The sequence below is a fragment of the Python bivittatus genome, unplaced genomic scaffold, assembly GCF_059951505.1.
Source record: "Python bivittatus isolate LINGU-HERP-01145 unplaced genomic scaffold, Pbiv_v1 ctg000400_np1212, whole genome shotgun sequence".
Lineage (NCBI taxonomy): Eukaryota > Metazoa > Chordata > Lepidosauria > Squamata > Pythonidae > Python > Python bivittatus.
In genome coordinates this window covers 6738918-6762371 of record NW_028277073.1, presented here as the reverse complement: position 1 = coordinate 6762371, position 23454 = coordinate 6738918, and the positions used below count along the sequence as shown (strand labels likewise).

Below are 23454 nucleotides of genomic sequence, written 5' to 3'. Positions count from 1 at the left end.
AACTTCAAAAGCATCAATGCTCTTCCTACTCAGATTCTTTAAAGTCTAACTTTCACTTCCATAGAGTGGCCTGCATGATTCTGATCTTTGTAGGTATTTAACAAGGTGCATTTTAAGAACTAATTAAAAGCTGATTCTTTTCCCCCTTACTTTGGTGAATGAGAATGGCTGTCTTCAAAATAAAATACAGAAGTTAGAAATTGTACATAAGAAAGCAAGCTCATCCTTTCCATTAAAATATGGTTTCAATGTTTATTGCCATTTTTAATTTCTAATGAAACAGCTTTATTTTATAGTCTGTAAGGTCGAGTTTTGTTTTATAGATTAAAATTATTAAATTTACTATCTTTCTCTCTCACCCATGGTTTCAATAAAATAAACAAACAGACCCCAACCCCAATGAAATCATGGAGGAGTTGCACAAATTCATTTTATCATTTTTAGGCAGGCATTGTATCACAAGTTTGAGAATGCCTCCTGTGATGTAGTATATGGAAACTTAAAATTTGGGAGATATCACAAATAGGCAGAACTACAGTAATTTACAAAGGAAATAGTTCATCAATGTTAGTCTAGATCAGTGTTTCTCAGTCTTGGCAACTTTAAGATATATGGACTGAGGAATTCTGGGAGTTGAAGTCCACACATCTTAAAGTTGCTAAGGTTAAGAAACACAGGTCTAGATAGTGGTCAGAGACCATCAAAGCTTGGGAAAATCAAATTCTGAAGACTCAATCAGGAGCAGAAAAATTCCCCTCTTAGGTCAGCTTTATAAAGATGTAGAGAAGCTCCATGTTGCTTTCCATCTTAGAATGAGATGGACCTAGCTTTAACCAGGTAAGATAATTGCTCCAACCTACAGGTTTGGAGAATTGAAGAAAAAAAAATAGATGTGGATTAGGTTCCCTTGGTTGAATTATTTTAGGGATTAAATTCATCCAGAGTCCTATTCTGTTCTACCTGCAACACATATGTACGTAGATGTGTATTCCTGGTTGGCAGAAAAGTTGCTGAGTAAAGCTTACAGAAGTCATATTTTCTCGCTCTGCTAAGCTATGAAAAAGGCAGAAAAAAACACATGATTTTCACTCTTTTGAGAAAAAGGTACAAAGATGAAGTTTCTCTGAAAAGGAGTACATGGTGGCAGCTTATTGAACAGGCACTCCCCAGGATGTGGGAGGGTACAACACTAGAGGCTGTGGGGGGAAGGGTATGCATATGCAAGATGTTTTGGAGTTGAGGAATGAGAGTCTGGGACCTCTTATACCCATTTTAGGGGCTACATTTTTTTCTGTTTTCCACTTCAAAAACTGCCTTCACTTTTGAGCATTTATGGTAGGGGGTGGGAGGTATACCTGTGATGGAATGGTTTGGTGAAGGCCGTGCTCGGGGAGATAAGCATGTTCTTAGCCCCCAGAAAGAGTATGGGAAGGTGAAGAGGATGAGACTGGCACCACCCTAAGGAATTTGCGGTGTCTGCTTGCTGGCTTGGGAAGTTTAGATTCAGTCTGGCGAGATTCTGTCTTGTAGGTGAGAGCTAATAAATGCTATAGAACTAGACCTATACTGTCTCGTGGAGTTCTTTGGGCTGAACCTGACAATACCAGAGCCATATAAAGGGATCTCGGAGGCAACAGTTGCCCACCCGTGTTGGTCTCATTAACTAAAAAAGGTAGTATTTGTTAAGAGACATTCATGGATATCATTAGAAGAGGCCAACGTGGCACTAAAATAAACACAGAGACCAGATGGGCAGTCTCAGGCAGATTCTTAGCTCATTCGCTGTTTTATATAACGGTTGGTACCTATGTCATTTTATATTGGTTTGTCATTAAATCTTAGCACACCGTTACCTTCTTTTTTATCTCCTGCAGCATCAATGAATAGAAGTAGTCATAAACGGCAGCAGCAGCACTCAAGCAGTCAAGACAGTAGCTCCTCATTCAAACACAAAAGACCCAGTCTTCGCACTAGATATAAGTTTGCAGTGGAAGAAGAGAATGCTAGGGAATACCTGAAAATTACATTCTCGGGTTCTACATTGTACTTAATCTCAGTTCCATGGTTTGTTGATTTTGTAAGGTACCTCAAGCTTTAAAATGGCATAAGTAGTACACGAAATGAGGATGTGGCTAAGGATTCAGAATCTGTGTGGTTTTTTTCCCCCCTTCATCTACTAAGATAAACCTGTCTGATAGAAAAAAACCTAGAATTTTACGCTGGGAAATGTTGAGATAAGCCTCAATGAGTTTCAACAAAAATGTACCTAGCAAACAAAAAATAATATTGGTACATAATGTAACAGTGAGTTTCACAATGTATATTTGAAGACTTTAGGTGGTGTTTTACATTATATGATCTCATATTTTTAGCGCATACAGTGTGCTATGAGTCACCATTTACTTGTTTATAAACATATTGTCTTGGAGTTGAAGATTCTTAATTCTCAGCTAATTCTTCACAAATATTTTGCACAAATATCTTGATGAGTAGGCAACAGCTTCTGTCACTTTTGCCTTTTGGTCAAGTTTCACTGGCAAAAGAACCATCTGTCCACTGGGTTAGAGGGAAAAGAAATGGGGAAAGACAGACAAATGTTAGCACAAGCTATAGTAACCATTTTAAGCAGCTGCACAGAAGTAAATTATTCAGGGGCAGTTTCTCTAAAAAATGACAGAAGCAGGGAAAACCTGAGCAAAAACACACTCTCTTTTATTGAAGTGGACAAGGCTTTTAGCCAAACAGCCTTTGTCCAGCATGTGATCTGAACTTCTGATAATTTGCATCTCGCTCCTTTGACACCGTATGGGGAAACTCTTGCCATGCATATTAAGAACACGAAGAGAAAGCATCTTTAAGTAAAGGGATCATAAACGGAGATGGGAAATATATGGGGTGAGCTTCTGTGAGGTTAATAGGGATTTAGATGTTGGAGGTTTGATAGCCCGTTTTCCAAATGCTTAATAGCTCTATAAAGCCCATAACAGAATGCATATTCAGCTTCAAATATACACTGTCCAGAAGAGCAGTCATGCCAAACTGTTGCAGTATAATCAAAGTTACATATATGATAAATCAGCCTCTAAATCTTCTCAACTTATTTATTAGCCTTTAAAGTACCTACAATAATTCTTCCTTAACAGAAAACAAGGTGTCTTAGCGGACATCAAAACCAATACTGCAAACCCATACTGTTTGGCATAGCACTCATGGATTAAATCTCTTACTCTGGTTTACATTTAGCCGGATTTAGTATCCCAGCTGAATGGTTGGCTGTTCCTGGCCTTAAATTTGTCTTGCAAAAAACAGCAAACTATAAGATACAAATTTACTGAGCAGCATTCAGGTTAATATGCAAAGTAGGAATTGCCAGCCTTGCCATCCCCCAAAATAAAAATATGTATATTCATATTTCACTCTAAATTAAGATTATTTACCTTCAGTTGGTAGTGGCTTACAGGTCCCAGAAGGAGGTAGCTGAAACAGACATTCCATTCAGAATTATTACTTAATTCAGAACTGCTTATAAATCAGTAGCAAAGGTTTTGTAATAAATACCAAAATTGCATGTTATTTTAATAACATGGAATTCTCTCTATTGGCTGAATGCTAGCTAGAAGAAGCTGGCTGGAGAATGAAAGTGGCCCTAAAACGTTAAGTTTGAAAAATTGGGTCTTGTTAATTAGTTGGCTGTGATTTTTCTTCTGCCTGCATTTCCAATGTTAGTGAGAAAAAGGTTTTCTGAGATTGCTGAAAACCAATTCTAAGTAGAGTCAATTAAACATTATTTTGCATTTCTTTTAACAAAATTCTTTAGATTATTTTTTGAAACTGATGTGCAAGATGAACAGTAGAACAGCTCAATGTCACGTCAATACAGGTAGTTCTTGCTTAACAACTGCCCTGTTTAGTGACCATTCAAAGTTATGCTGGCCCGGTCCTTGCATTTACAACTGTTGCAGCATCACCGCAATCATGTGATTGAGATTCTGGCACTTCACAATCAGCAGGCATTTACGACTGTTGCAGCATCCTGTAGTCACGGGATTGCCATTTGCGCGCTTTATAGCCAGAGTCCGACAAGCAAAGTCAATGGAGAACCTGGCAGTAGAATTGCAAGACATGGTCATGTAATGTCTCACTTAATGACCGCAGGTGACTTGCTTAACAACCAAATGGGAACTGATATCGTAAGTCCATCGCAGTCACGTAATGTTTTGCTTAGTGATGGGGTTGCCGGTCCCAATTGTGGTCACTAGGCAAGGACTACTTGTAAAGCGGAGTTACTAAGATACACACTAGATTCTCACAGTGCTAAATTCTGCAGCCAATACCACAGGGGCAGAAGATAAGGCTATCAATATTGACTAATCACAACAAGAACAGCTGATCTCCAGCATCAGAAATGGTACTGCTATGATTACTGTTTGCTACAAGGATAAATGGGAAGAGCGCTACTGACTTCAGGTCTGGCTTGCGGGCTTTCTCCAGCTACCATGGATTCTCTGGGAGCAGAATGTTGTGGCAACCTGAATCTGATCTGGTATTTTCCTTTCTTATTTTGCCCAGCATACTCAGCCTTTCCTGGGAGATGTCCCAAGATAGGAAAGGCACAAACACTTGTAAGAACTGCTTACCTTTGTCACAGTGGCTGCTGCAGACTTTTGACTGCAACAGAAAGGACTATCTGCCACGGTTGTATTTGTGCTGGAAAAGAGAAGTTACAAAAGTAGCTGGGTTTTTCTCCAATGCATTTAAGTAATATGAAAATTGTGAAACATACCTTTAAAATGGATGTATTTAGGGACAAAATGGGGTTTAAATTTAATAAAAATATTAAAGCATCCATGCCACACACAGTTTAAGACTAAGATTCTCATTTGGTTCATCTCTCCAAGGCACTTCTGAAAGTAGTAGTATAATAACTTACCAAGAAATCTCTCCTGCATCTGTTTTTTTAATTACCAGAGCTTTCCAGTAGTTATGGGTGCTTTTAATAACATCAGTTGCAAAGTCCTAAGATTTAAAAAGGGAAACAAATTCAAAGTCTCTTCTCAACAGCCTGATAGAACAATATGCTGTGATTACCGCAATATTTTTCTGTAGATATATATGCACATGCATAAATTTTATCCACTGCACTATGGGGTTTTGGATGAGCACATTAACAGTGTAATTAAGCATCTCTGGCTAGTTAATTTGGAGAAAACAAATCACCTCTTTACTTCTTTCTTGTGTGTACGGTCAGCAGATCCTCTGTAGTTAAGCATGATTTCTGAATGTGGTGAGGCAGTCATTTCTGAACAAAAATGGCTGCAGACATACTTTCATATCCTTTTGATACTGTTTGCATTAATAGGAAAAGGGTAAGCAGCTTCAAACAGTGGCAAGTATTAGATAAAATGTATATATACCTTATCTTTAAATTCTCCATTGAATGCAAACTGGTTTTCTGGCTTCCCGTCAGGTACTTTGTATCTTCTAAACCAGTCCACAGTTGCTTCCAGGTATCCAGGCTTAATTCTCCTGACATCATCAATATCTTAAATTTTTAAAAGGCATATATTCAGAACCTACTAAGTTTTGCTTGAGTGTATCAATACATTTTATTCTTAGCTTTCCCAGTGGAATGCCTCGCAGAGGAAAGCTTGACTGTAAAAATCAGCCTATGTTCGATCAAGGACTCTACTGTTTATCTATTGCACTAATTAGGGATATTTCAAATCTGAGAGTAGGAGGCCAAAGGGAAATCAGATCAATGGATGATTACTCAAAAACGAAGTTCAACTTTGCACGATAGCTATTTATATAATCTGGGAGCATGGAGGCTTTTGCACCTTTGGCCTTGTTTAGGATCATCTACCCACCTCCTACTATTCTTTGGCTTCTAAATGGTATCACATTAAGTTCAAGGACTGGCTTGGCCCCTTCACAACCCTGGCAAGCTGGATGATGTCTTGCAAAGGACCACAGATGGAAGTCCTTCCCCCTCTTTCTAAGCTTTACCATCTTTGTCAACTTCCTACCCACCAAGCTGCTTTTTTCCCTGTAGACAAAGACTGCATGCACACAGTAGCAATTATGCTTTGCCTCCCTGCGCATGGAGAAAGGAATCTCCAACTTTCTTCAAGAGGGAAGGTTTACTCCTCAGCACTCAAGGAAGGAAGGTTCACTGATCAGCACTGAGAAAGAAAAACCTTTTGTCCTCTGAAATGTAGCCGTTCTGAGTATCGAGTTTCTTGTCTCCATCCAACAGCTGGTGAGTTCTGAGAATGGATAAGAGGGTGGCACTGAATAAATGGGCTGGTGCCAAGAAAGAGATGGAAGGAGCTGGATGGCAATTCCTGTGGGTCAGGTTTGGGTTTGCATTTTCACTCCATCATAACAAGAGCAATGTTCTGCTGTAGGTTTATTAACAATGGAATGGCACGAAGAATATAACACCAGCCCTACTCTGTATCAGTTAGACCCTTTGCACACGTGAGATTTCAAAAATGAAAAAGATAAGGCACAAATCACTTCAAAGCTACTTACTATTCAAATTAGCAGCTTCAGGATCCTTTATATTGATTGCAATGATCTTCCAGTCGGTTTCACCCTCATCAATCAATGCCAGCGTACCCAGAATTTTTACTTGAATTACTTCTCCTCTACTGCACACCTGTTTGAATAAATTTACTCAGTAGCTATGATCCAGGACTGCACAGCTAGTTCCTACTAAGCCAGAACAGGTGAAGTAACAACATCTCCTCTTCTGCCTGACTGCTCACCAACCTGAACTTTGTGGAAAGAATTCCAGAGCTCATGTTTTATCAAATCAGTAGCCTGTTCAGAGGCTTGATTTTGGACAACAATTTCTGTAGACAGGCTGATCTCAAGTGAAAAGGAAAGCCTTACTTGATTATTTTCAGCTATGATGGTACTTTTCATTGCGTATTACATTCTTTCAAGAGATGCCTTGACAGTAATAGCTTTAAAGCAATACTATATAATAACCATGTCTGGGCACCTACCAGATTTGCTTTCCACATAATATTTAAATATTAAGGCTCTGCATAGAAATTGGCATGTTTGCATTTAATGATGTTTTAGCTCTAATGCTTTAGCTGCATCAAGATATAGAATGCTGTGTTGAACAGCAAAGACCGGCACTTTCTGCATCTGCCATGCTCTCTGATACCTTCTAAAGCAGTGGTTCTTAAAATGGGGCAATTTCGGCATACACTGGGGGCAATGGAGCAATTTGTAATTGTTTTTTTGTGAGTCAAGGATGCGGTTTGGGATTGTGGCTGCCAAGCACTTGTGTAAAACTGTTCTGTTTTTTGTTTTTAGGGGGAGTAATGACATTATTCGAGACCAGAAAAGGGGTAATTGGGTCAAACAGTTTAAGAACCACTGATCTTATGGCACACAGGATGGATAAGTCCTTATTGTTCCACAACACTACCCTTGTCATTTTGAAACATAATTCCCTCTTCCTCCAGTAGAATTTGTTAGGAAAAGTATGTTAAAACTGCATTAAGCTAATACACAGCTTATCATAAACTTTACAGTTCATTAAACATTCCCTATACAGGTAGTCCTTGACAATTGGGACCAGAATTTCCATCGCTAAGCAATGTGGTCATAAAGCGCGATGTCATGTGACCAGATCACTTAGTGATGGCAATCCCTGCAGTCCCCATTGCCATAATTAAGCAAGGATCTTGGGTCATTAAGTGAGCACCTCCTTGCAACTTCTTGCCGGCTTCCAACAACTAAAGTCAGTGGGGAGGCTGGTAGAATTTCAAGTCCCAGGTGGCTTGCAAGCAGGCCAGCAGGCAGACGAGTGGCTGCCGTTGGGTGGGAGAGGGAGCAAGGGAGTGTGCAGGGGGCGGGGAAGCATGGCATGAGTGCAGCGGGGTTTGGGGTGGCTGCTGCTATGTAAAGGAGGGTGTACAAGTGGTGGGGGAGGCACAGTACAAATGTGCCAGGGCTTGGGGTGGCTGCTGGGTGGGGAAGGGTGTGCAAGTGGCTGGGGAGGCACAGTGCAAGAGCAGCAAGGCTCGGGGAGGGCACATGGGTGGAGGAGACTTAACCGAGCAACCTGCAACCTTCCCTGCCAGCTTCCCCATTGACTTCACTTATGGGAAGTTGGCAGGGAAGGTTGCAAATGGCAATTACATGACTATGGGATGCTGCAAATGTCACAAGTGCGAGCCAGTTACCAAGCACCCAGATCGCAATCATGTGACTTTGGGGGTGCTGACACAGACAAAACGTTGAGAACTGGTCATAACCACCACTTGTTCAGTGCCAATGTAACTCTGAATGGTTGCTGAATGAGTGGTCTTTAACCAAGGACTACCTGTACCTCTGTTCTACATGTAAAAATCAGCCACTGCTGCTTTTAAATACAATGTAACCTTCTCATGATGCTTAGCTTAAGTGCCTTCTGCACATTTATAGTGATAGCTAGATGAACAGCCCAATTATAAAATACCTTCAGAGTCCCATACTGGAAATATTTCCAGGACGGTTAGCAAACACCAGATCTCCACCTGAAAAGTGGTTTGTTACCTTGTTCCCAATTTCACAAACATCGATTGGATCATTATCTCCACAACAGCTGGTATTTTCATCTTTATGCAATGGATTTTCCCATGTCTACAAAATAAACACCATTTCCTTTAAGTGCTTGCTACATACCCTGCCTGTCATCTCAGCACAGGGCTGCTCAATTAAGGTTTACAACTGTACCCTATTAAAATATTTTCCTCTTTACATATTCTATAAATGAACTCGAAACTGAAAGCTGGATTCATAATAACTGTTTTGGGAAACCCATGCTTTTACGAATACATGAAACAATGAATTTTCTAGATAGGACAATGCAAGTATTGTTTCTGAACATTCAAAATGCAAATCAATTTGATACAGAATCCAACACATTTTCACAAGAAGTCTGAGATACTTCAGTGTAAGGAGGTTATCTCACACCCAATGTGATTGCAGTGAGAACACTTGTTAGAAGGAAGCTGCAGTTCAGGACTGCTTTAATAGAAATTGACCTAACTTCCTTCCAGGTCAGAAATAGTGTTATGAGAATCCTGGCAGAGACAGCTCTGGAACGATTTGTATTTCATACAACAGCACGTGCTAGCCATCTGGAGCCACAGGCCTACCAGCTTGGAAAATAAAAGGGATATCAGAAGAAATCCTTAATGAAACAAACACAAAGCAAGCTGTGTGCTGTTTTGTACTGAAACGCGAACTTCTTATCAAGACAGCTTTGAAATCTAAGAAAGAGGTTAACGGTAATCATCTCAAAGTTAACAGGTAAAAAGGAAAAGAGAAGGGTCATTCTCTTTTCCCATAGGAAACAGAAGATCAGAAAGATCAGTCAGAAGGAAATGGATAGAAGAGACAATACTAACACTCCATTTTAATGGATCTCAGTTTAGTGGACTTTGGATATAATGGAAAAAAAATCTATCCACCCATTGTACCACTCTGTGCATGCGTAAGATCTTACTTAAAATATGTCAAATATTTATGTGTTAAATCCCATTTGGATTTAATAGATGTTCTGCTTCCCTCTATTAGTCTGTTAAATGGAGGATTTAACGTAGTTTAACTCTATTCATTTAATGGACTTGATTTATTACAACTAAAATACAACAATCATGCTACAGCAATAAATGTTAAGAGTTTGACACAGTTTCCATGGAGAAATTTAAAGACAGCATAGCTTGAACAAATAAAAAATCAAAATTGATTTGCGGCTTTCCTATTATTACCATCAGTATTGGTTTAATTCATTTAATTTATGCTGGCTTTATGAGAGCTCTATATCGTTTTAAGGCTTGTTATGGTTGGATAAAGCTATTCTTTCTGTTGTAACACAGGCAGCTTGCTTGTTTACCATCTAATGTGTTTTTCTTCTTCCTCCAGAGAGTTTGCCCACAGTTGTCTATGCTTGGTACTGGGATTCATAAAAGAGATAGGGTAAATTAGAGTACCTGTGGAATAGCACCGTAATTCCAGATATAGCCCTTATGGGGAAATACATTAGCAACGTAACGTAGCTTTCCCTTCTTCACATCTTGTTTAATTGGGTTTAGAGGATCTTTAGTTGCAATCTAAAATAGAATTGACTTAGTTTAGTACTCAGATTTAGAAATCATTTAAGGAAAAAAAAATGGAACTTTCTTTGTAGGTGTTTTACTTAATATTTCTATAGCAAGATAACTATCCAGATTGATAGGAATCATAAGAGTCAGTGGGACATGCTCCCAAGTAAGCGTGCATAGGACTTTAGCTTTAGAACACTTACTAGATTATAAACTATTAATACCAGGCAATTTGAAATCTAATAAACTATTTTAATGAAGTAGTTAATTAAGCCATAGATTATAGCTCTCTAGTTATATTACCTCCATCTTAGCATTGGTCCATCGAGGTATTTCCACAACCATGTTGAAGACAGACTGAAAAGAACATAAATTCAGTAAAGTATATATAAAGTATAATACTCTCTCTCTATATATATGAATACACACATGTAATATTTTTTAGTACAGCAGATACTGTTTCTGATGTAAATAAATGAAAACAGTTACTCCTTCCCACTCACCAAGAACAATAATGTAGAAGTGGAATTTACATATTGTGTTTGCATAAGTTGATGTATAAATGCTGGGAGTTGGATGATCCTATCTTAGAATAAAAAAGATGGTTCTACACAGATCCAAGCATTTTCCGGGGGGAGGAGGGCACTTGAATGTCATTATAGTTGCAAGATAATAAAAATGCACACCCATTACAATGTGTTTTGCTTTCTTCCAAAAAAACATGTTAAGTATCACAGTGTTTACATCAACAGTGGAACAAATTTTATCTTAAACTTTAAAAAGGTCAGACACCCATTGTTTTTGCAAAATCTAAGGACAGAGGGAGTAATCACAAGACAAAAATCCCTACATACAGGTAGTCTTTGTTTAGCGACCACAATTGGGACTGGCAACTTGGTCGCTAAGCAAAGCAGTCGCTAAGTGAAACTGCGACTGTGCTTATGATCTTACTTCAGCTTTCCTTTGCTTTGCAGACCTGTGAAGGTTGTAAATGTGAGGACTGGTCATAATGTTTTCATCACTGTTGTAACTGCAAAGTCACTAACTGAGGCAGTCACTAAATGAGGACTACCTGTATACTGTTTCTAGTTCCAATTAATTCTACCCTGGTTCTTTTGTCCCAACTAATCTCTTCTTTCACCAGGCAGAGGCAGAGCTATTCCCTATACAGTTCATAAAAATATCAGCTAAGAATATGGAGAGTGCTCTCAGGGAAAGGAAACTACATATTTTGAGGATCACCCCCTTAGCACAGAAAAGGGCAATCTGCTTGGTGTAAATGATAATATATAATCTTCTGGCAACATATCTGCAGGCTGTGTACTCCAATAAAGGGAAAATAATTTCAATGGAGGATGGGGGTGATAAAGGATAAATTCTCCACCAATCCCCAAAGTACAAAAAAGGAGGTCAAAATTTCAGCCTGGCTGACTCCACAGCCTACAAATAGAGAGGAGAAGGCTTTGTGTTGCCTTCATGACAGCATAAATGTTTGAAATGTGTCTTGGCCAAATAAAACTTTCATCCTTTTCTTCTGATGGGCTGATTTGTGTTTTTGTTCTTTTTCCTCAGTCTTTTGTTCTTGTATATACTAAATAAATAAGGCCCCCTGAAGAGAACTCTGCTATCTGTAGTTCTTCCTGAATTGTCACCCAGCGACTATCATCCCATGGAGCTCCCTGAAATGTTTCCATTCCCATGACTATTATAACTATGCTTTTTCTCCTTCTCTGCCCACATGTTTTTCTCTGTAGGACAAACCTTCTCAACAGTAAGCTGGAAAGCCGGGAATCTCTTCTTTAAATTCAGTAAGCATCTTTGAAAAACTTTTTGCCCAGAGTGTAATTATTATCCAAATATAAACTGGCCCTACTATAACTTTCAGGTGGAAGGAGGTGCTCATTCTTCCTTACTTAGAATGGGAAGAAACCCTTGACTTTTAAGAAAAAGAAAATGTAGAAGAAATTTTCTCCTGGCATTCATTTTATTAAGAGAGATGACTCTCTGGCCATTCAGACTGAAAACTTTACTGACCCAAAGTTTTCCCAATTAGTAAAGCAACAGCAAACACCTTTTATACACTTGAGAGGGTAATAATACAATAATTACTAGAATACAGAAATATATGGGCTATGTACATCTGGCACCAATTCCTACTTATCAGCTTATCCTTGGATTATTCACTGCCTGTTAACAGGATTTAAGCAGTGAGCCCTCATGTCTAATCCTGGTCTTCCATGAGCTTCAGGGCAAGAGGACAGATCAACTCTAGTTTAACACAGCACAGCTTAGCTACCAAATTTTTCTCCTTCAAAGATTAAGTTATTCAAAAGACCTTTTAACTGTCTAGGTCTGTCTATTTATGACAAACACTCCATTCTTGCAATCAAACAACTGCTTGACAGGAATACTTCAAGAAACCATTGAGCAGAATATAACCAATTCTGCAAGTCAGGAAATGAGTAATTTCAGCAAAATCTCACAAGAAACAAAAGCTATCAAACATCTGTTTATACAAAATTTCAGATCATTTTTACACGGTTCAGTGAAGTAATATGTATTTGGAACACAGTAATGGAATACATTTAGAATATCTCCAATACCAGAGTAAGTGATCCTTTACAATCCTATTAAGTTTATAAAAACAAATACAAATAACAGAAAGTGCTAGAGGCTAGAATGAATAATGTCTGCTTTTGTTCTAGGTAGAATTTTGAATTCTACTTCTTATTTCTGCATTTCACCTAGCTCTGACATGCAATCAAAATTTTACTACTGCTATATAAGCTCTATTGGGGTTATGGCCTTGCAGTCATAGCTTTAAATCTGGCTATTTCTGTTTATCCTCAGAACTTGCCTTTGCTTTAAGCCGCTGTCAATGCATACAGATTCTCAGTCTTCCAAACACATTTGTTCTTTTCTCACATCTTTTTTCTATTTACTTTGTAAATTAAACTGGCTGCTGACAAAGGATGTGGCAATAAGTTCATTCAAGGCATTTACATTTTTGAAATACTGTATAAAGATAAATCCTGATTATCCCAACTGCTTCTTCATGCAGTACTGCTTCCTAACCTGGAGGCCAGGTGCTCACAAGAACATTTCTCTTTTGTTCTAAGCCCAAATATTTTATTTAACTTGACACTTTCATTAAACCAGTAAAACATGTCTCAGGCTTATTTGCTAAGCTCTTCTTACAGCTGGAATAAAAGGTATATAAAATGTCAAGGAAGCATTAATCAGGCCTGTAGCTAGTCTAGAAGTCTAACACAGTGGCCAAAGGATTGAGGTCCTGCTTGTTTGAGCCAGCCAGGAACACCGTTTAACCCAAACAAGATGGGGAGAAAGAAAATTAGGGGTAGCCCCCCAAAGCCCTCCTGGCTACAAGCTTGACACCAGCCCATTCTAAACTAAATGCTCTTAGTCTGATGGGCAAAGACACTATATTCAAGCACTATTCTATTTTGTAAGCTAATTATAACGATTTCCCAGTTGAGTTGTACTAAAAACTGGATTAGAAAAAGCACAATATATGGCAAACCAGGGAGGTGAAAGATGAAAACTGAGCCCTACCCAATGCAGTTTACTGGAGATTACTACATCTGAATCAACTGTACACATGTTCTTAAACTATGGAAGAGCATCCCCCCAGAGATGGCCAAACGCTGTTAGCCTTTCATATGGCACTGGGGATGTGGCTGTTTTCTCAGGTTGGACGGAGGTTAGGTAAGCTCTGCTGTTGATGATGTGCTAAATCGGGTTATAAGAGTCAACAAGAACTTGATGGCACTTAATCAGTCAATTGGGGTTATTACTTATCCTTGGGTGCCAGGAGTGACAAGTTGTGGGATTTTTTGAGTGTGTGTTTTTAATCTTGGTACGCTGCCTAAGTGTAAGATATAAATATAAATCATATAAATAAAATAGACTGGTTATCAGAATGAGAAAATTCCAAATAGTAGGGGAACCTTCTTATATAGGTTTGAAAAACAATTTCTCACAATACAGAATGCAAACGCTTAAGACACCTATTTTGGAAATCAAATACAGCTTTAAAAAAATCAGCAACAAAGGTTTCATTTTGACTGTATTATGCAGTAGAAGCTGGACATAAAAGCAAGGAAACGGTTCCTTTAGTCTATTTCAAGTAGTGTAGGAAGATAGGATGGTCCCATATTTCTCTCCTTTGGAAGCAGTATCTACAGTAAAACGAGCAAACGTCAGTCTAAGACTAAAATAACTATAACCAGCAGAAAAAGTTTAATAAAGCTTTTCTTCTACAACTCTGCTTCAGTATTTCTTTTACTCTACACCAGGACACTTAATTCAGACTCTTCCTACTTAAGCAACGAATGATCAATAAAACTACAGCAGTTACCTTGTAAGGTAAACACAAAGGTTAGATTGTAACTATTAAAATATATACAAACAATCCCTTTAAGATGAACTAATTACATACCTGGTATCTAATCATACAGTTCACAGGAACAGGTGAAGGGACAAAAGAAACCACGTACATTACCTTGTCAGCATCTGCATATATTGGAATGTCATGGAAAGGAGAGATGTACTGTCCTTTATCATTTTCTAGAAATGAAAGAATATGCCTATGATTTTTATTACACAAGTACAACACTTTAACATAAAAGTACCTGAACAGGACATTTATGACAAGAGACAATTTCCATCCTATCAGTAGGATAGGGTAATCTCCCCTCCCCTCTCCTTGGTAATCCGCTCCAGACTGGTAAAATCTAATTTGGAGGATTCTGTACATCTGCAGAAAGAGGGCAAAAGGGGAGAGGATGCAAATGTTCCGTTACAGACACAATGAATTTGAATTCATACAATGAGCATCTCTAGCAAGACAAATTGACAGAGACTTGACAGCAGTTAGTTTGCATTCCAATTACATCAAAAGAGAAGTCTTACATAATTCTCATCTGCTCTAATATCTCGAGGTAGTCAATGCAGCAACAGAAAATTAGCACTTATGATCAGATCTATAAAGATCCTTAAGTATTTGACTGTCAGATGTTCTGCTCAGTGATAATATCAATTTAGATTCTCCTAACCAATACCTGTAGTCTAAACTTGTTGAACTTAATGCAACCCTCAATCAGCACGGAGCCTGGGAAAACTATCTGCTCTTTCCTTTTGCCACTACTTCCTTTACCAAGAATTCAGTTATCCTGGATATTCCAAGAAGAGTTCTGCCTCAGGAGTAAATTATAACATTCTAAAAGTTTATGTCACACATAGACACAGAACAGTAAAAGGAAACAGACTCCAGTCTTTCTAAGGACAACTAAAGCTGATAAGTGACCACTTGGCAACTCTTTGGTTTCTTCAGATATAAGCAGAATATTTTTCTACATGTTAAGCAGACAAGGTTGAGGGCTTGTATTTAAATATAGTTTCCTACATACATGACCCCTTTATACAGTGCCACTTCTGAGCCAATATTCTACACTGTGGAATTTGCAACAATGGGAGTGGAGGCCACTTTTGTGTCTCCTGAAGTGCTGTGGCACTTCAAAAGGTGAGGAGACTGAATATCTGTCCTGATCATTCAAACCATGGTCGCCCAGTACAAAGGAAAAATATGTAAGTTCCTTGCCATTTTTATTAACTTTAAATAGCCACGATGGAGTCTACCACTGTGAAGCCCAGCCCAGCCCAGCCCAACAACAACAACAGGGAAACAATCCGAGTTCAGTTCTTTTATTGTTTACACCATATAGACAAAATCTTGCCAGACTAAATCTGTACTACTGCAACTAGGGGATATACCCTGGGAGATTCTATGGAGTGGATGTCCTGAACCTCTTATGCTTCCCACGCTCCAGCTGCTGACTGTGTTGTCTCGTATCTCTCCCCTTCTTGGAATGCGCCCCCTCCTTACTGAGAACCTTGCTCTCTTCTGCAATCCACCACAACCACTTCTTTACTCATATGATACAAGTGGACTTACTGTGCTCCCTTCTTCAAAGACGACTTAATGGAATAGGCCTCATGTCAGCAGTCTGACTCATAAGGAGACCAAAAGTGAAAATAAACATGCATACCTGCCCCTCCCTCATTGGGGGAAATAAGCATATTCGTTTTCAGATAAAAACTTATAGGCTAAATTTATTAAGGAAGCAGCCCAGAACTCAATCCAAGTTCCTTTCCATGGGGATAATATTGATTTATCTCATCACAAGTTTATTTGGTATTTCCTATATTAATATAAAGGGCCAGACCTAGGCTTCCTGCAGGAAATATAACATTTTTAAAAAATCCTATTCCTGCCTGATGTTGAGAGCATATACAGTTTCCAAAGCAGACCTTTTAGATGCCCCAAAATTACTATTAGATTTTTATCCCGCTATTTAAGAGGTAGCAAACTAAGATGCGCTTGGTTTTTTTCCCAGCAAATGCAAGGCTGAAAAAAATGGAAACCTCACATGTTCCTGCAGCCAGGAACAATACATTAATATAATGTAACAGTTTATATTTGTGTATATTTACTGAAAAATACTAATGCATCTTTCCTCTTCCTCATCTTCCTATGACGTTACCAAGAATACTATAATAGCATACAGCCATAATCAAGATAGAATTGCCTACAATTACTTAAATTACTTAAACTTCTATTTTTCAAGGATATTTTTCTGCCTCTTACATGTAACATTTAAGAACAGCACAAGAAATTTGTTTTGAATCACTTTGCCAATTTAAATTATTCCCATTCATCTCTCTTAAGGCATTTGGCACTCCTGTATGACATTTTTTTTTGGATGCTAATTTTCTAACTGTACACCAAAGGTCAAATTTCAGAATGGCAATTCCTTGGCCCTATTATGGAGTCACCTATCAAATCACATCAATTAAGTAACCTTTGGATAGTCTCACCAGACATTTCCCTGTACAGTGAACACAGAAACTCTTGGGGTGGAGCATTGCTAAGAAGAAAATTGCCTTAAGGGATTATACTGAAGGCGGCTTTAATTTTACAGCCACCTTCACTACCCATATCAGCTAGTACATTCAGACTTTAAACTCAACTTCTGTTTGTAGAATGGGGGAGGGAGTGGATGAGATCATTTGCCAGCTAACTGGAAGCTAAGACGGTGAATGCCTTAAAAACCCTCTAAGGCAATACTCAAGTCACTATACTACAGACACCTGGACCAGCTTCTTACATCTTTTCCTCTCAAGCTGAGCAGTCTCTGGTGACTTCACAGATGCATCCATATAGTTTCTTGGCAGTAATACAGCAGTGGTTAGTCCATGCCTTCTTCCAGGGTGTTTTTTCAACTGCCCTGGCTAGCCTACATTCACCAAGTCTCTATTCCATTTTGTATGGATTGTGCTTGCCCAAATCATAAATATCCTTTCCAACTGAACCACATGCAGTGCTTCACTTTATCATACAAGTCACACAAAGCCAGGGAGGGGGACTCTCTCTGTCCTAAGCCCTACAGATGATATAAGAATTACTCCATTGTAACATTCTTTAGGTCTGCTTGACGAGGCGAATGACCAAAATTGAGCAACACAGTTTAGCAAGATTTTAAAAATAATTCTTGAGGGAAAATGTGGGGATGTCAATTCTGGGGAAGTCTCACCCAGATCATTCAACTGCTGTTTAAAAACTTGCTAAATCGTGTTGCTCAATCTTGGCCAAGTGCAAAGACCAAACCTTTGCTCTTGGGATCAAATCTAATGAGCACTACAATGGCATAATTTCTATTTCTGCTGAAGAGCTAGTTTCTGGTTTGAGAGAGCCAGAAAGGTAGAATTAATAGCTGTCAAGCAAACAAGAGATCCTTTCATTTGGACTACAGCAGTTTGTAAGAATGTAAGAATAGTGCTGCTGGATTAGGCCAAGGGCTACCTTAGTCCAGCATTTTGTTTTCTCCAGTGGCCAATCAGATGCTTCTGGGGTGCTCGTCAGGTGGAGATGGACACATACCTCTCTCCTGCAATTGTTCCCCTGCAACACTGTTGGAAGGCAAGCTGACCCTAACTCACAATTACCACTGAATCTTCAGATCTTATAGCCTTTGATAGAGTGTCATAAATTTATCCAATTCACTTTTAAGGCTTTCCAAATTAATGGCCATCACCATACCTTGTAGTAATAAATCTCACTGGGAAACATTGTTTTCTTTTCTTCGTTTCAAATCAGCTTCATGGGATAATTCCTGATCCCTGTCCACTTTCCCATGCCATGCACAATTTTATACACCTCAGCCAGGTTCTCATTCAGTCAACTTTCCTCTTAAGATGAAAAGTCTCAAACATTCTAGTCTTTTCTCCTAAGGGTGGTGATAAGATACAGTCATTTTGGTTGTCCTCTTTTGCCCTTTGTCTCATTTCTATTATGTCCTTTTCCAAATGTGCAACCAATTGTGAATGTATAAGTTTGTAAAAGAGCACTGCAATGTTGGCAGCTTTATTTTCACTTTTTTCTAATGATTCCTAACATGGACTTTGCCTTTTCCACAGCTGCCACACATTAATTTGATATCTTCACTCAGCTACCCACTGTAACTTCAAGGTTTTTTTCCTGGTTAATTACAGTCAGTCAGACTCTATCAATGTATATGTGAAGCTAGGGTTTTTAGCCTAATATACATTACTTTACAGTTACTTCAATTGAATTACATTTTCCATTCACCTGGTTTAAAGAGATCCTTTTGGAGCTCTTCACTATCCCTTTGGATTTTACCCCACACCCAGTTTAATGTCTGCAAACATAGCCAGTTTACTTCTTAACCTATGAAGATTACAAGGGCAGTTTACATAATCAAAAATCAGTATTTCACAACAGATATTTCACGCAAGCATTATTTCCTCTTCCAGTACTTCACTGAAGTGATTTCCCTTTTTCTATACCAAAAATTCCCCCCTGTGAGATGGGCAAAATAATTCTATATCCTCATCTCCCAAAACTGATTAGTCAATTCAATTCAAACCTTTAGTGGCATTACAAACATTAAAATAACAAGGAATTAGCATATCATAAGGATAACAGCAAAAAAACAATACTCAAAGAAGAGTTTGGTTACGTTTCCTTTTGAACACTTCCTCCAAGAACTTAGCAACGATTTGGGTAATCTTGGGTATAGCATCACAAAGCAAATACCGGCAAGATGACGCAGGATCCACATCGTTCAGTGGGTATTTGTCCTGCAAGGGTCTTAAAAGCAAATCATGCCGAAGAGACACAAATAAATAACAATCAAAAATGATATGGTAGATTGCGTCTGGGCTGCCACAAAGACAGAGCCTGTCATGGATGGGAATGCGTTTATACCTTCCAAGGAGCACCTCAGAAGGAAAAGCATTCACCCTAGCCAAGAAAAAGGCCCTTCACTGGGAAGGTAACGCGCCATCTTGCCCAATTGATTTTCTATACCAAGCATAGCAGGGGAGCATACGTGAGATTGGGCTGGTCTGAGTTTGTGGTATTCTAAGTCCAAAAGTCTCTGTTTAATAGTGCTAAATACAAAGCTTTCATCTGAAAGGTATAGGTCCTCAATTGCAATCCCTATCTGCTTAAGCTTGGATATAATATGTCGCGACCACAGCAAGATGTAATTGTCTTTTTTGAGATATGATAGCAGACTTCGAGGAGCTGCTCTAAATAAGATTCTGAGCCAATATTTAATTGTTAATATCCAGGCTTTAGTTTTGATTAAACTTTGACCCGTTTCTAGGCAGATTATGGGATAAGAGACGCAATTAGGGGCCCCTAAGAGCTGCCTCAGAAAGGAAGCCTGTATACCTTCCACTTTAGCATTAAAAGCTCTCAACCAAAGAGGGATACCATAAAGCACAGTATTTGAGAGATGTGGCTTTAAATATCCCAATTGCTGCAAGTACAAACTGATTCCCTCTTGTAAAATAAAACTGTTTTATCTGGGCAGCAGAATAATTGGCTAAGTGGATTGATTTATTATGAGTTACCCAAGAAAGATTATAGCTAAAAGTAATGCCAAGGTATTTAAAAGTTTTGACTTGTTCAATTTCTGTACTGCCCATGGACTATCTCGCCAGACACCATCTTTTAGCAAATGTTATTACCTTTGATTTGGAAAAATTAATAGTGAGTTACTTTGACAACAATTATAGAATGCCTCCAAATATCTTTGTAAGCCCACCCTCAAGCAGGAAAGAACTGTGGTATCATCGGCGTAAAGTAACAATGGAGTAGGAAGACCGCCAAGACTGGGGGGGGGGGGGATTAGTCAAGTTCCGTATCACCTCTACGCATTTTTCAAAATAGCTAGGTGTCCACCCTATTTTAATTCTTTTCCCAACTTGAAAGCACTGCAGTACAAATATATTATATACCACCACCTTGGAGTTTAAGCCCATCATAAAACCTCAATTTACATGAACAGTAGGTACAACAGGTGGCAGCATTTAGCCAACATTTGGCTGATCTCAAAAAACTAATCAGGATCAGACTTGTTTGGGAGATAATCAGGGCTCTAGGCTACAGGAAAAGGGGCAATGAAACAGAAAAAGATAAGGACTTCTGTAGTGCTGAAAAAGAAAGCAACAAATATGTGGGGAGCGGAGCTTAGGTTTTTAGACACAATCAATGTAATCCCTTTGTATGGATAGTAATGTGGGTCACTGGAATTTCTTTTACTTTGAAGGGACAATTTCCAAATAATTATTTAAGCTAAAAAAAGAAAATAACGATAGCCTTAGCAACTTAAAGAACTGCAAGTGGAGTTGCAATTGCAACGCACTTACTGTCAGTGACATCAATTCAATTTTCTCCCTTCACTTCTCCCCAGCCTGTTCTGGTCCTAGAAAACATACGCTGCCCTGATTTTTCATATCCTGTATTGGCTTTTCTTCTTAAATAAACCAAACCACGCGGGCAGGACACACAGGTATACGAAAGACAACTTCCACCTTTCTGACCAGCCCCATATATGCTTCAGGTGCGTAACTTTTTAAAAAATTAATCTCAGAACGGTCCTTTGGGAGATTCCTATTTTCATCCCTTTCCGAACGGAGGGAGATGAACTGATGAGATAATATAGACTGTCTGAACCCACCAGAAGTATGAACGCGTTTCCTATCCGTACTCCCTACTTCAACTGCAACTAAGCCCCAGTGGGCTCAGCATGGCTTACTTCCAAGGAAGCGTATTTTGGGACGGCCAGGACTAAGTCCCAAGAAACTTTCGAGGGCTTATTTTCAGGAGGCACACCCAGCGTGGCTCAGCAGTCCTTTAGCTTCTTGGGAACACGCCCGGCTAGCAACGGTTGCGGCCGCCGCAGAGGAAAGTGAAACATCACGGGTACCTCCCTCCCGAAGCCCGGCTCGCCCCCCCGAAGACGCGAGCGCCACGCGAACGGGCTCCTAATACCGCCTCATCTAACGCAGCGGACGTTCATTGATCACGCTAAGGACCGGCCGGCTCTGGAAGGGTCCCCAGGCTGGCTGCGCCCCAGCTACGCGCCCACCAGCCGCCTGGCGAGGGAAGCGGCCCGCCCGTCCTCCCGCCAAGGACTCACTGAAGAAGAGCCGGTAGTCGAGGCTGTTGAGGCAGCCGCGCTCCTCCACGAGATAACCGGCCATGGCGCACCGGCTCCTGGAACGAGCCACGGGGAAAAAGGCAACGCACCGCGCAGCCGCCGCCGGCGGCGGGCCCTGATTTGTCCGGGTGGCCCCGCCTCCTCCTCCCCGGCCCCGCCCCTCGCTGCATTGCGTGAGCACACAGTCCCCGCCGCACTCTGCCGGGGTGTTTCATCATCCAGGCGCCACGCTGCTGCAACAGTGCGCAGGCTCGGTCGCTCTCTCTTTTCTCGGCTGCCCCTCCGACACCTCCCATTCGCCCATAGAAGTAGGAAAAGGGAGAGTGCCCCGCTCCCGTTTAGTTCCGACTCCCGCTCATGGATCCCTGAGGTCACCCTTTGGTCTGATTTCAAGCCCGCGGGCGGAGAAGGGTGGGAGGGGCAATTATTATCCAGGATTGCTTGGGTAACGTGTCCTATATGTTCAAAAGGTAGCTATTCTTCGATATTGCTATATCTTCCCTTCCTTCCGCACAACAAAATACAGACACAGTGAATTATTATGGACATAATCGTGCCTGCGATTCCTGGTGGCTTCCCGTCCCACTAACAATAAGTACCCTGCTTAACTTCCAAGTTAACACAAGGAATGGCCAAATACTGCCTTCTGCTCATGCAAAGCACTGAACCAGCTGCATCTGTGTTTGTCATCAGCCACCCTCTTTATGCTTCTCTCCTGCAAGATGGGGATGAGACATCTCCCAGCTTCTTCCTCATCGGCTTATAAATTATTATTATATTATTATTATATCACACATGGACCTCTGTCCTACTCAAAGTTCGAGCTTCTTTTTAACGTCAGGTTGTAAAACGCTTCTGTCTCATTGGCTGTAATGCAATGTTGTCCAAACTTGGCCACTTTAAGATGAGTGGACTTCAACTCCCAGAATTCCCCAGCCAGCCATGCTGGCTGGGGAATTCTGGGAGTTGAATCCCACTCATCTTAAAGTGGCCAAGTTTGGACAACACTGGCCGTAATGGTACTGCTTCAGATTAGTTAGAATTTTTTGTTAATTCTTACTACATCCTTACTGATTTGACTAATAATTCTCATCATCTTTGTTTCTGTCAATTTCTCATTTGATGTTAATATTAGTTGTTAAAGGATTGAACCGATAAAGGACATGATTTTCTTGTTACCTGTTCCCGTTCTGAAACTGACAGATCTTGCTGAGATGGATAAATTAACTTCTTTGATTAGAGAAAAGATGCTGTCTACATGTATTGGTGACTGGAAACCTCTTATGGACTTTTTGTGTAAAAATGAAAAAAATGAACTTGTGATTTATGGCTTTGATGATTAGACAGGACAGATGATAAAAAGAAGAGGACAGTATTATGATGTAACTTTAGAGAGAGAGGTTAAAATATAATTGTATTTATAACCGCTGTGAAGAATGTCAGAAGCCACTTCGTTGTATCTTTTTTCTCTTCTTGAACTTTTTTCTTTCTCTTTGCTTGCTTTCTTTTTCTTTTTTCTTCCTCACTTTTTATTAGTTTGTATTAGTTTTTATTCTTTAAACATTTTAATAAAAATCATATAAAAAATATCCGTCCCCATTCAATGTTACTTGAAAGAACAATGTATTCTTTTTCCTTTTTTAAAACATCTTGTAAATTCTTGTGTAATTTTACATTTTGTAAAACCTTGATGCATTCTATACCTTTTTTTTCTGTCTTACAATAAACGTTTTTTTAAAAGAACGGAGCAGGGCTTCAATGATGCGGTCACGGCTGCTATTTTAACATTT

The 23454-nt window shown here is 39.5% G+C and overlaps 1 protein-coding gene across 1 annotated transcript; it reads right to left on the bottom strand.

Moving 5' to 3' along the window:
* Positions 1–2299: 2299 nt before the first annotated feature.
* On the bottom strand, positions 2300–21795 carry PPA1 (inorganic pyrophosphatase 1). The gene is made up of 11 exons (XM_088144374.1): positions 21644–21795; positions 14635–14699; positions 10416–10469; positions 10002–10121; positions 8560–8646; positions 6535–6661; positions 5415–5542; positions 4931–5016; positions 4638–4707; positions 3438–3477; positions 2300–2556 (listed from the first exon to the last, which is right to left on the bottom strand). Exons 1-11 carry the CDS (start codon positions 21705–21707, stop codon positions 2531–2533), a joined length of 867 nt encoding a protein of 288 aa, XP_088000500.1. The 5' UTR covers positions 21708–21795; the 3' UTR covers positions 2300–2530.
* Between the last annotated feature and the right edge of the window lie 1659 nt (positions 21796–23454).

Excerpts from the sequence above, each read along its gene's own strand:
- PPA1 (XM_088144374.1), bottom strand. The coding sequence starts at position 21,707 with ATGGCCGGTTATCTCGTGGAGGAGCGCGGCTGCCTCAACAGCCTCGAC. Across the intron at positions 14,700-21,643 it reads CGACTACCGGCTCTTCTTCA|AAAATGATAAAGGACAGTAC; the intron begins GTGAGTCCTTGG and ends TTTCATTTCTAG. Across the intron at positions 10,122-10,415 it reads GGACCAATGCTAAGATGGAG|ATTGCAACTAAAGATCCTCT; the intron begins GTAATATAACTA and ends ATTCTATTTTAG.